Source organism: Sturnira hondurensis, unplaced genomic scaffold, assembly GCF_014824575.4.
Source record: "Sturnira hondurensis isolate 20B ecotype Veracruz unplaced genomic scaffold, ASM1482457v3 Scaffold0014430, whole genome shotgun sequence".
NCBI classification, from domain to species: Eukaryota; Metazoa; Chordata; class Mammalia; order Chiroptera; family Phyllostomidae; genus Sturnira; species Sturnira hondurensis.
In genome coordinates this window covers 2522211-2536332 of record NW_028087061.1, presented here as the reverse complement: position 1 = coordinate 2536332, position 14122 = coordinate 2522211, and the positions used below count along the sequence as shown (strand labels likewise).

The window sequence follows — 14122 nt, the reverse complement described above, 5'->3', positions numbered from 1 at the left end:
AGAGCAGTTATTTTGTCAAATGTCCCATAATTGGGGGTTGTCTTCAGTTTCCTCATCATTGCACTAACATATTCATTTTGGTGAGAATTCTACAGAAATGATACTGTGTCTTCTTGGCCCATCAAGACCAGGATTTGTGATCTCTGTGTGTCTTATTGCTGGTGGTGACAGCACTGATCACATGGTTAGAGTGGCCCCACCAAATCTTTACTGTCAAGCAGTGGGGTAGTAGAGGAAGATACTTTGAGGAAGATACTTTGAAACTATGCAAATCCTATCTCATGGTTTACAAAATTTTACCCACTAATTTTAACAACTGTGGGGGATTTTATCTACAACAATTATCACTGTGATGTTTCTCTAATGGTGATTTCCTATTTTCTTTTACATTTATGAATTGGAATTACACTGTACAAAAGATTCAGAACATTTTAAATAAGGTTTTTACCATGTAGTATTTTTGTTTCATTTGAGGAAAATTATTAAGTCATTAGGTATTACCTATTTAAGTAAAACTTTTGAGTTATTCACACTGCAAATTATTTCATTATTCATACTACTTAAAATAACATACAATCTCTTAGCAAGAGTTACATGGATTTATTCATTCATATAGGTATGTGCTGGATGCCAGATATGCTTATACACCCTAATATAATTCTTATTTTAGTACCGAATCACATTGATGAGTTGATAATTTAGCAATAGGCTGTCCTCAAACTTTGGCCATAATTGAAGGGCCTTTGATAAGTGCGAGTGCACAGGGGATGCGAGTTAAAGCCTCGGAGCCCAGAGTTGAGGCTGCTGATTGCAGCACCACAGGAACACTCGGGAGACTTTCTGACGCCTTCCTGGGCTTTGGAAGTGGATGTGTGTCAGACTTTCTGACACCTTCCTGGATGTGGATGTGCTCATACAAATGTATCACTTTGGTTTGCACCTGGCAGTTCAATATCTGCAACTCAGTTAATATAACCTACTATGTTAGCCGCCTAAAGATAAAAACCAAATGATCATATCAATACATGAAGAAAAAACAGTTGGCAAAATGCAACATCCACTCATCATAAAAATTCTCAGCAAACTAGAATAGATGGACAGTTCCTTCACCTTGCAAAGGGCATCTACATTGCTGATGGACGTGTAAAATGGTAGGTACGCCCACCCTGGAAAACAGTTTGGCAGTTTCTTATAAAGTTAAACATACACTTTACTACATGGTGAATAGTACCACTCCTGGGTATTTACTTTAGAGAAATGAAAACATGTTCACACAAAAATCTTTACATGAATGTTCATAGCAACTTTATTTGTGACAGCGAAAAACTGGAAACAAAATGCCCATCAAAAACAGGTGACTGGACAAATTGTGGTACAACCATACAATGGAATATTACTAAGCAATAAAAAGGAACAAACTATCAATGTATATAACCATTTGCATTAATTTTAAAGGCCTAATGCTGAATTAAAGAAGCCAGCCTTCAAAAGTCACATACTGTATGAGTCTACTTACATGATATTCTAAAAAAGACAGCACTATGTTGATGGAGAGCATATCAGTGCTTGCGGGGGCTTCGAGGTTAGAGGAGGACGCAACTGAAAGGGTTGGCACAAGAGAGATTTGAGGCTGACGGGACTGTTAGGTATCTTTACTGTAGTGGTGGTTACACAAATCTAGGTATGTGTTTAACTCCACAGAACTGTGCACCAAAAGGAAGTCAGTTTTACTGTATGATGATTTTTTTTTAAAAAGGGATTCCTTTCCCCCAATGAACAGTCCTGTGTCAGAAAGCGCCCACTTGCCCCTTTGGTTGGTCCTTCTGTGCTGTGCACAACCTGTGCAATCACAGGTTTCAATCCTACCTCCTCAGCCCCAGAAAAGTAGAGAAATAGAGGTGTTCGAAGATTATGTAGGGAACTGTGAACCACTGTGAGTAAAGAATTAACAAAGTCCTTCCTCTTTCTCTGTGGATGAATTTATCTTGAGTTAACTTTCTAGCTGTTTTTTTTTAAACCTGGTAACAGTGGGTTGTCAGCTGCGTTACCAGCCAACACTGGTTATGAGGAAAATGAGCATGATTAGTGTACTCTGTCTGGACTCAGAGAATGTGAATGCAGGATAAGTATTCCGTGGGAGGCCCTCCCTTTGGCTTCTCTGAGCATGATGATCTTGTAACTGGGCATGTGACTTGTGGGACCTGGAAAGCCAGTGTTAATGAAAATTCCCAGAGAGGTCGGTTCTATTTGGGAAATGAGGCTTCTAAAGCCCAGATAGCTCTCTACCTGTCTGAATGATCTTGCTGCTTTAAGTCTGAACTGCTACCTGGAAGACCAAAGAGTAGCCCCTGGACTGCTGTGCGTGTGACTTGTTTAAGAGGTGCCAGCATGCTGTGTTTCCTGTCCTTTACCTTTCTAAGTAAAACCAGTGCCAATAAGGTCTTTTTTAGGCACGTGACTCTGAAATATCTAGTTAAGCAAAAAAAAAAAAAAAAGACCATAAATGGGCATTGGAGATGCAAGTATTCAGGGGTGCAAACTAAACCAAGTATTTTGGAACCATCCTGAGTTAGAAATCTGGCAGGTAAGGGAACAAACCAATGGTAATGATGTGAATAGAATTCTCATTTTTTTTATTCATGTAATAGAATTGTTTACTCTGGGTGAGTGGACAAGGTCTGACACATTGTCTGTGGGTGAAATGCTTTGTGTCTTCCTTACCTTGGGGAACTTGCACAAGGCCAACACTCATACCAGCGAGTAAGTCTCCAAGAAGCCAGTCCTTGAATCGATACAAACACATCCATTCTAGGAAGGGAAAGATCGTAAGCATGCATCTTAGGAACCTGTGCCATGAGCAGCTGTGAGAAAGAAGAACAGAGGCTTGATTATGTTCTCCAAAGAAAAAGCCCACATAGCCAAGAAAAAGCACAGTGCATAATTCTTCCAATATAGCAGCGCTCCTTGTTAGCACTGTCAAAATGTTGATATACTGGATTGGATAATTATTTGTTGTGGAGCTGTCCTGTGCATTATAGGTTTACCAGCATCCCACTACATGCCCTTTCCCCCCATTGTGACACCCAAAAATGTCTCCAGACATTGGTAAATCTTTTGGGAGACAAAATCATCTCCAGTTGAGAGCCATTGTCCTATATAACAAAACTCTAAGCCTTGTAAGTCCAGTGTACAAATCAAGTTTTTGTTTTTATAAGATGTTTAGAAAGATTTAAACTTACCAATTTTCCAGTAGAAAACTGAGTTTGTGCTTTCTCTTGATAAGGACAGTTTTTTGATATGTGATACTGGTGAGTGGCAGGGCAATTAACACAGTCATAGCATTCCCATATACCAAAAATTTTATTGAACATTAACTCTATGTACTTTTGACCTGTAATATGTAGAAATGTAAAAATATAAAATATGGAGTTACCATTCTTAAGGAGTTAGATGTGTAAATAAAAAGCAGTAAAAAAAGAACTTGTTATTCTTTAACGCGGTAGATATCGACCAAAAGCAATTCTGTTTCCCAAGGGGAATGTCTGCAATATCTGGAGATGATTTTGATAATCATGACAGGCATCAAGTGGATAGAGGCCAGGGATGCTACTAAACATCCTAAAATGCACAGGACAGCTCTCTATAAGAAATTGTTTTCTTGTCCAAAGTGTTGGTGATGATAAAATTGAGAAAAGCTATTTTAACCATTGGATCATCTAAAACAGAAGAATGACCTTCAATCAATCAATTCATCAATCAGTTACTGAATCAGCAAAACTACTTTGGTTTTAAATTGCTTTTTTTAAAGTATATTTTATTGATAATACTATTAGTTTTCCCAATTTTTTCTCCCCTCTCTGCCCTGCACACCCCCGCCTTCCAGCACTCCCCCCTCCCTTAGTTCATGTCCATGGATTGTGTATGTAAGTTCTTTGGCCTCTCTGTTTCCTATACTGTTCTTAACCTCCTCCTGTCTATTTTATACCTACCAATTATGCTTCTTATTCCCTGTACCTTTCTCCCCTATTCTTCCACCTGCTCTCCCCACTAATAACCCTCCATGTGATCTTCATTTCTGTGATTCTGTTCTTGTTCTAGTTATTTGCTTAGTTTTTGTTTTTTAGGTTTAGCTGTTGATAGTTATAAGTTTGTTTTCATTTTAGTGTTCATATTTTTTTATCTTCTTCTATTTCTTAGATAAGTCCCTTTAACATTTCATATAATAAGGGTTTGGTGATGATGAACTCCTTAAACTTGACCTTATCTGAGAAGCACTTTATCTGCCCTTCCATTCTAAATTAAAGCTTTGCCGAATAGAGCAATCTTGGATGTAGGTCCTTGTCTTTCATGACTTCAAATACTTCTTTTCAGCCCCTTCTAGCTTGTAAGGTTTCTTTTGAGAAATCAGCTGATAGTCTTATGGAAACTCCTTTGTAGGTAACTCATTTCCTCTTGCTGCTTTTAGGTTTCTCTCTTTATCTTTTATTCTTTGATAACTAAATGATGATGTGCATTAATGTGTTCCTCCTTGAGTCCAATTTCTTTGGGGCTCTTTGGACTTCCTGGAAGTCTATCTCCTTCACCAGATTGGGTAAGTTTTCCTTCATTATTTTTTCAAATAACTTTTCCACTTGTTGCTCTTCCTCTTCTCCTTCTGGCACCCCCATGATTTGGATGTTGGAACGTTTAAAGTTGTCCTGGAGGTTCCTAAGCCTCTCCTCATTTTTATGAATTCTTGTTTCTTCATTCTGTTCTAGTTGGATGTTTTGTTTTTCCTTTGGTTCCAGATTGTTGATTTGAGTCCCAATTTCCTTCCTTTCACTGTTAGTTCCCTGTATATTTTGCTTTTTTTCCACTTTGGGTAGCCTTCATTTCTTCCTTCATTTTGTGACACATCTCAATCAATTCTGTGAGCATCCTGATTACCAGTGTTTTGAACTCTGCATCAGATAGGTTGTCTATCTCCTTATTGCTTAGCTATTTTTTCTGAAGTTTTGATCTGTGCTTTCATTTGGGCCTTATTTGTTTTGGTGCACCTGTTATGTAAGGGGGCAGAGCCTTAGGTATTCACCTGGGTGAGGCAACCCTCTCTGCTGTGTTGTGGCACTGTCTGTGGGGGAGGGGTTAGAGAGGGAACAATGCCACTCACTCACTCACTCCACTCTCCAGCCCCACTTTCCAATGAACTCTCCTGTGAGACTGCAAGTTTCTCCTGCCATCACAATCTCTATAGTATTTTATAGCTAGAGGTTTTGAGTCTTTAGTTTTCCATTCAGCCAGCCCTGCCTCATCTGTGCAGTGCACTATGGGATGAAAGCAAAGTGTATGAAGATTTTTCATGTATGAGCTGAATCTGGATAGTTGGGATTTGATTATAGCAACAAATATAACTTTAATGTATACAAGGCTAAAATGTGTGCTCAGAAGAGAGTATGTTCACATATGTCTGCCTCTCAGACCTATGAGCATTACTATCCCTAAGGTAATTAGGGCCAAATAAGTGTAAGTGACTATGCCAAGGTCATGGTAATAAGCATGGGCAGAGCTGGGGCTAGAAACTAGGTCTTCTGATTCCTAGTTCAGTATTCTATCCACACTGTTACTGCCACAGGTTCTACTGGCAGCTGTTAAATTCTGCTCAGGGGTCAGGGGCAAGAGCATTGATTTGAAAGAAACATCATATTGCTATTTATATGAGAGTCCCTGAATGTTAGGTGCATAGAATGTGCCCTCTCCAAATATGGCCTTCTTTGGAGGTGAGTAGAGCATGACATTGGGACAGGTTGTTTCCTCACCTCGTCCAGTCTTATTTCCTCTCCTCCATTCCAAGTGCCACTTGGTAAAAGACCAGCCACCCTAAGCAGAGTCATCAAAGCCCTTTAACATGGCAAAAAATAAAATGAACATGGAATAATGAATATCTAAGACTGAAAAGAATCAAGGAGATTGTTAGAGGAACAGAAATTGAAGTTGGTAGGGAAAAGTAGAAGGATTCTACATGAATCTGGATTTTAGTTAAGGGATCTTAAAAGTGAGTGATGTCAGTCAGTGTGATAGCCAATGGGGTATTTTAACCAGAAAGGGTGTATTTGCAGTTGCTAACTAAGAGGGAGAAAATGAAAAGAGATTAGGTTTTCTGAAGAAGGAAAGAGAGAGTTAAAAAATTATGTACTTTTTACTTAAAAAAGTTCACTTACATAATGATTTTTATGGGCTCAGTGCTATGCAGATACTCTTTAAATTCTCAAAATTGACAAACTTTTAGCCAGACTCACCAAGAAAATAAGAAAACTCAAATAAAAACAGAAATGGAAAAAAAAGAGACTACAACCACAGAAATACAGAGGATAATAAAAGAATACTGTGAACAATTATATGCCACTTACTGGACAACTTAGACAAACTAAAATAAATGGGTAAATTCCTAGAAACATGGAACCTCTCAAGAGTGAACAAGGAAGAAACAGAAAATATGAACAGACTGTTTACTAACAATAAACTGAAGCAGTATTACTAATTTTTAAAAAAGCTCCCCCAAAAACAAAAGTCTGGGGCCAGATGCCTTCGCCGGTGAATTCTACCACACATTTAAAGAAGAGTTAATATCTATTCTTCTCAAACTATTACAAAAAATTGAAGAGGAAGAACACTTCCAAATTCATTCTACAAGGCCAGTATTACTCTGGCACCAAAACCAGACAATGATACTAGGAAGGAAGGAAGGAAAAGAAAAGAAAGGAAATAATAGGCCAATATCCCCGATAAACATAGATGTGAAAGTTCTCAATGAAATAGTTCTAGCAAACTGAATTCAATAATACATTTATTAAAAAATTAGATACCATGATCAAATGAGATTTATCTCAGGGATGCAAGGATAGTTCAATATCTGCTAATGATGTGATAATATCACATCAACAAAAGCAAGAATAAAAATTATATGGTCATTTCAATGGATACATGAAAAGCATTGGACAAGATTTGATATCCATATATGATGAAAACTCTCAACAAAGTGGATATAGGAGGAACTTACCTTTACATAATAAAGGCCATATATGATAAAACCACATCTAACATCATACTAATGATGAAAAATTGAAAGATTTTTTTCATCCTCTGACCTCCTGACCTCCAAGATCAGGAACAAGACAAGGATGCCTACTCCCCAGTTCTGGTTGTTCAATAAAGTCTCCCCACCACTGTTATTCAATAAAGTATTCGAAGTCCTAGCCACAGCAATCAGACAAGAAAAAAGATGTACAAGGCATCCCAGTGTAAAGGAAGAAGTAAAACTATTACTTTTGCAGGTGAGATAATACCATATGTAGAAAAACTCTAAAGACTCTACCAAAATATTAATAAAAGTAATAAATAAATTCAGTAGAGTAGCAGAATACAAAATTAGTATATGAAAATCTGTGGCATTTCTATATAGTAGTTAACAAGTGACCAAAAGGAGAAATTAAGAAAACAATCCTATTTATAACTGCATTAGAAATAATAAAACACCGGACTTCCGCCAAGATGGAGGCATAGGTGGAAACACTGTGCCTTCTCCCACAACCAAGTTTGAATACAACAAAGCTTTGGAGAAACAAAGACACAACCAAAGGACAGAAAATTGAATTATACGGAAGTCCGACTACATCTAACCATTCAACGGGGACAGTAAGAGGGGCGGAGCCAGCCACAGCAGGGTCGGGCAGGACAGGGCCCCCGACCCAGGCGCGCAGGCAGACGGGAACCAGTTGGGGTACGGGGCAGACCGCGGGCGCATATTCGCGCACAGTGAGACAGACCACGAAGGCCCCAGGAGGCGGTGGCACATTCGTGTGCAGTGGGACGAAACGCATGGGCCTGGTGACGGCAGCAACTGCGGCACCAGTGAGGGCCGTGGCGGCAGGCGGCAGACGGGACGCCAGAGTCCCTCTTTGACCCCGCCCCCACATACAACGTCACAACCCAGCGACTGAGTTGCCCTGTTCTAGTGAACACTTTAGGGCTCTGATCCTGCTATGGAACAGGCATGAACAACCCGAAAGATTGCACAAGAAGAACTCAAAGTCCCAGAGCCAATAACTCTAAGCGACCGAGAAATTGCCAGCCTCTCAGAAGCACAATTCAGGACACTATTTATCAGGATGCTCACAGAACTGGTTGATTATAGTCACAAATTAGAGGAACAAAGTTACAAATTAGAGGAACATATGAAGGCTAAACTAATTGAAATGAAGGGAGATGCACAGGAAACCAATAGTGATGGAAAGGAAACGGGGACACAAATCAATGGAATGGACCAGAAGGAAGAACAAAACATCCCACCAGAAAGGAATGAAGAAATGAGAATTCAAAAAAATGAGGAGAGGCTTAGGAACCTCCAGGACATCTTTAAACGTTCCAACATCCGGATTATAGGGGTACCAGAAGGGGGAAAGAAACAGCCACGAGTGGAAAACTTATTTGAACAAATAATAAAGGAGAACTTCCCCAGTCTGGCAAAGGAAATAGACTTCCAGGAAATCCAGGAAGCTCAGAGAGTCCCAAAGAAGTTGGACCCAAGAAGGAACACACCAAGGCACATCATAATTACATTAGCCAAGACTAAAATGAAGGAGAGAATCCTAGAAGCAGCAAGGGATAAGGGGACAGTCACCTACAAAGGAGTACCCATCAGACTGTCAGCGGATTTCTCAAAAGAGACCTTACAGGCAAGAAGGGGCTGGAAAGAAGTATTCCAAGTCATGAAATCCAAAGACCTACAGCCAAGATTGCTTTATCCAGCAAAACTTTCATTTAGAATGGAAGGACAGATAAAGTGCTTCTCAGATAAGGTCAAGTTCAAGGAGTTCATCATCACCAAGCCCTTATTATATGAAATGCTAAAGGGACTTCTATAAGAAAAAGAAGATGAAAAATATGAACAGTGAAAGGACAGCAAACACACAGTTATTAACAACCACACCTAAAACAAAAGCAAACCAAGAAGACAGCTAGATCAGGAGTGGAACCATAGAAATGAAGAACACATGGAGGGTTAGAAACAGGGGGGTGGGAGGGGGAGAAGGGGGGAGAAGGCACAGAAAATAGCATAGATGGTAGGCAGAAAATAAATAGGGGAGAGGGTGAGAATAGTGGGGGAAATATAGAATCTAAAGAACTTGAGACACGTGGTTATAAACTAAGGGGGGAAGAATGGTGGGGGAGGGAGGGTGTGGGTGGAGGGGATTGAAGGGGGGGAATAGAACAACTGTAATGGTATAATCAATAAAATACATTTAAAAAAAAAGAAATAATAAAATACCTAGGAGTAAATTTAACCAAGGAGGTGAAGACCAATGCTCTAAAAACTATAAAACACTGAAGAAAGAAATTGAAGAGGACACCAAAACATGGAAGGCTACGTCAAACTCATTGATTAAAAGGATTAATATCTTTAAAATGTTCATGCTACCTAAACCAATCTACAAACTCAGTGCAATCCCTATCAACATACCAACGTCATTCTTCTCAGAACTAGAATAATCCTGAAATTTATATGGAACCACCAAATACCATGTAGAGCCAAAGCACTCTTGAGAAAGAAGAAGAAGGCTGGCAGTGTCACGCTCCCTGATTTCAATCTATACAACAAGGCCATAATAATCAAAACAGTATGGTACTTCTCCAAAAACAGACACACAGATCAATGGAACAGAATAAAGAGCCCAGAAATAAATCCTTGCATATATGGTCAATTAAACTATGACAAAGGTGGAAAAGATATATAATGAACAAATGAGAGTCTGTTTAACAAGTAGTGTTGGTAAAACTGAACCAATACATGCAAAAAAAATGAAACTGGACCACTTTCTTACACCATATACAAAGATGAACTAAAAATTGATTAATGATAAACATTCAACCTAAAACTATAAAACTCCTAGAAGAAAACATAGGTAATAAACTCTTTAATATCAGTCTTAGTAATATCTTTTTGGGTATGTCCCCTCAGGCAAGGGCAACAAAGGAAGAAATAAACAAATGGAACTACATCAAACTACTTCACAGTGAAGAAAATTAACAACAAAATGAAGACAACCTACTGAATTGAAGAAGATATTCACAAATGATACTCATATATCCAATAAGGGGTTGATACCCAAAATATATAAGGAACTCACACATCTCAATAAGGAAAAAATAAACAACTGATCAAAAAATGGACAAAGGCTGAAATTATACTTCCAGTCAAGATGGAAGCATAGGTAGACACACTGTGCTCCCTCGCACAACTAAAAGAAGGACAACAATTTAAAACAAAAAACAACCAGCACTGACAGAAAATTGAACTGATGTTAGTCTGATAACCAATGAGTTTTATATAAATATATATATATATATACACATATATATATATACACATATATATATATACACACATATATTCATATGCAACATTATTTACATTAGCCAAGATATGGGCACAACCTGGGTGTCCACTGATAGAGGAATGGATAAAGAAGATGTGATGTAATGGAATATTACTCAGCTATAAAAAAGTGAAATCCTGCCATCTGTGACCACATGGTATTATGCTAAGTAAAATAAGTCAGACAGAGAAAGGCAAATACCACATGATTTCTCTTATGTGTGGAATCTAAAAGAAAAAACAAACAAAACAAAGCAAAAACAGACTCACAGAAAGAGAGACGAACTGATGGCTGCCAGAGGGGGGTGGGTGGAGGGTGAGTTAAAAAAGGGAAGGAGAATTAGTCCACAGTACGGTGGTAACTTGGCCTGGTGACAGATGGGTACTAGACTTAGTGTGGTGATCACATTGTAAGGTATATAAATGTCAAACCATTATATTGTACACCTGAAACTAATATAATATTGTATGCCAACTATACTTTAATAAAAAAATAAATCCTCACAATCACCTTATGAAATGGGTGCTATTACCATCCCCATTTTACAGGTGAGGAAGCTGAGGCACAGTAGGGTGCATAGCTTACCTAAGGTCGCAGGGTTGGGAAGCAGGAGAACTGGGATTCAAAACCAGGCAATCCAGCCTCTAAGTCTTGCTCTTAACCACCAGTGACTTTCAGGTTAAAATTCGGAAGTGGATATAACTGTATGTTTCAGAAGTAGGGAATAAAAGCTGCTATGAGAGCCCATGGGGGGCAGAACATGTGAGAGTTAACTGTCTAAGGCTGGGGGAGGGGAGTAAGTACCTGTTTATGATGAAGAATAAGCCAGGAAAAGACTATCCTTTTACAGATAGAAAGCCAAAGTGGCTTCCAAATTCCCTCTTTAATGAATGATGTCTGACCCATCCTGGTGCAAAAAAAATAAGAGTGGTGTTGTAAGACTGGGAGGGACACCCAAGAGCACAACTTGCAAAAGGCAGGATATGGACAAAGGAGGGTGCCTCAGAGAAGAAAGTCCGCTGCAGAGCTGTACGGAGGCTTCCTCTTATTGTCCCACACACGCCAGCTGTGGGTGGTGAACCCAGGACCCGCGAGAGGACAACTGGGGAATCGGGGCTCACAGCATGATGTAGGTTGCAGTGGGTTCTTAGCCGCAGGTCTCTAGGCTCCCCAAGTCTGCAGATGAAATTCCTGGAGGTATGTAAACCTAGGAAAAGTTATGTCTTTATTTTCACTAACCTCTGAACTGAAATTTAGCATTTCTTTCAATTATGAATGTTAACAAGAGTTAACATCCAGAGTAGTATCAGGAAAACTTGACTTTGTCACCAATAGAAATCACAAATATTTTTATATTACATTAAAATTGCTGCAGATATCTTAAAATATCATTTATATTTATTACTATTTTGAAATTATGGTAGTTATTAGACCCACATTATTCAATTACATAATTTTGGATTTTTCATATTTTGATAAACTGTATTTCAATAAAAGTAGTTTCCTTTATAATTTTATGTGTTTTGTGCATTGAAAAATTTCAGGCCAAGATCATTCAATGGGAGAAAAACAGTCTCTTCAACAAATGGTGCTGGGAAAATGGGATACCCACTTAGCAAAGAATGAAGTGGGACCCTTACTCTACACCATACAAAATTAATTCAAGATGAACCAAGGATATAAATTCAAGACCTAAAACTATAAAACTCTTGGAAGAAAATTTAGGGAAAATCTTCATCATCTTGGATTTCACAACAGTTTCTTAAATATGACACCAAAGTCACAGACAACAAAAGAATAAATAGATAAGTTGGATTTCATTAAAATTAAAAAAAAACCAACTGTGGTACACCAAAGGACACTAACCACAGAGTGAAAAGACAGTCTACAGAATGGGAGAAAATATTTGCAAATTATATATTGATAAGGATTTAATATCCAGAACATATAAAGAACTCCTACAACTCAACAAAAGGCAAACAACCTAATTTTAAAAAGGGCAAAGGAAAACAGACATTTCTCCAAAGAAGACATACAAACGACCAATGAGTACATGAAAAGATGGCCACCATATTTGGTCATTGGGAAATGGAAAACAAAGAAGCAAACCCACAGAGAGACACCACTTCACACCTACTAGAAATCTACAATTTAAAAAATGGTAAATAATAAATGTACAGGATATGGAGACTTTCCATGTGATCCAACAATTCTACTCCTAGGGATATACTTAAAAGGGCTGAAAACAAGGACGTAACAGATACTCCTATGCCAATACTCATGGCAGCATTATTCATAATAACCGAATAGTAGAAACAACCCAGTGCCCTCCAGCAGACGAACGGGTAAACACATGTGCCATGTACACATAATGGGGTGCCATCAGCCATAAAATGAAGTACAGATTCATACTCCAACATGGATGAGCCTGGACCACACGGCTAAGTGAAATAAGCTGCTCATGAAAGACAAATATTGTGTGGTTTCACTTAAGTGAAATATCGACAGTAGGCAATTCATAGAGACAGAAAGGAGGAGAGAGGTTACCGAGAGCCAGAGGGGAGGGGAAAGTGGGGAGTTATTACTCAATGAGTACAGAGTTTCTGTTTAAGGTAGTGAAAGTTTTGGAAACAGTTAATGGTGATGGTTACACAATATTGAAAATGTCATTAATGCTGATTGGTACACTTAAAAATAGATAAAACTGCTAATTTAGTGTTATATGTATTTATACTATATTTAATGTTATATATTTATAATGTGGGAACATATATATTTACCACAGTAAAAAAATAAAAAGAATATTCTTCAAAGAGGTTCATAAGCTTTTGCAGACTGCTACAAGTGTCACAGCACGAAACAGGTCGGGTTCCCCTGGACTGCAAGGCCACATAGCCGCAGTGAGTGTCGGAGGAGGGGTCCCCTGTTGGTGATCTCGAGTGCTGCGTGGGCACAGCTGGCTGTGAGATTAAAAGGATGTCATTCGGCTACCATTAATTCATCTGCCATGGTTGCTTTTTGCTGTTGTTGTTGGGAGATTGGTAATGGTGGTTAATCAAACAACGTATTTATTAAATATCCCCCTTAGATGCTGTGGGGGACATCCTAGGTCCCTGTGCTCAACAAGTTTACAATCAAGGTGCTACAGGACACAGCACACATGCACAAGTGAGGAGAAATCACTCAGTAAACTAAGGTTCTGATGACAGGAACTCAAGGAGGAAGACAGAAGCCAAAGGAGTCAAATAGGGCCTCGGTGCTGCCAGCAGGCAACAGGTGAATGGCTGCACACACGCACCGGCACTGGACGTGGTGTCTGAAGGTGGTGATGTCGATGTCCATGTTCCCAGAGGAAGCGGACTTCCTTCTGTGTTCCTGCTGAAAGGTCTCCTCATTGTACACATCTCGCTTAACATCGTACGTGAAAGAATTCTCCCTGTATTTAGAGTCAAACTCTTGATTGCTACCCTCTGGTTGCATCATTCCTGGATGGGTGAAAACAGATTGAACAAAAAGCAATTAAAAAAAACCTAGACCCTTTTAAGTAAAATTTCCATATCATGATACCTTATACTTGCCTAACACATTGCAGTATTATAAAACTTTCTCATGCATTTTACAGTTTTATACTCAAAACCACCCTATAAAGAATGCAAGACGAGAATTATTCTCATCTTGGAGAAACTGGGGCTCCAAAGTTTAAACAGACT

At 38.8% G+C, this 14122-nt stretch overlaps 1 protein-coding gene across 1 annotated transcript in view; it reads right to left on the bottom strand.

Annotated features, from left to right (window-relative positions):
- The window catches only part of SLC26A8 (solute carrier family 26 member 8), a 77128-nt gene extending 63235 nt beyond the window's left edge, over positions 1 to 13893 (bottom strand). Inside the window, exons 1-2 of the mRNA XM_037063316.1 lie at positions 13711 to 13893; positions 2722 to 2861 (exon numbers count right to left, since the gene is read on the bottom strand). Coding sequence (XP_036919211.1) covers positions 2722 to 2861; positions 13711 to 13892 — 322 coding nt within the window. The 5' untranslated portion in view covers position 13893. The remainder of the gene's footprint in view (positions 1 to 2721; positions 2862 to 13710) is intronic.
- Between the last annotated feature and the right edge of the window lie 229 nt (positions 13894 to 14122).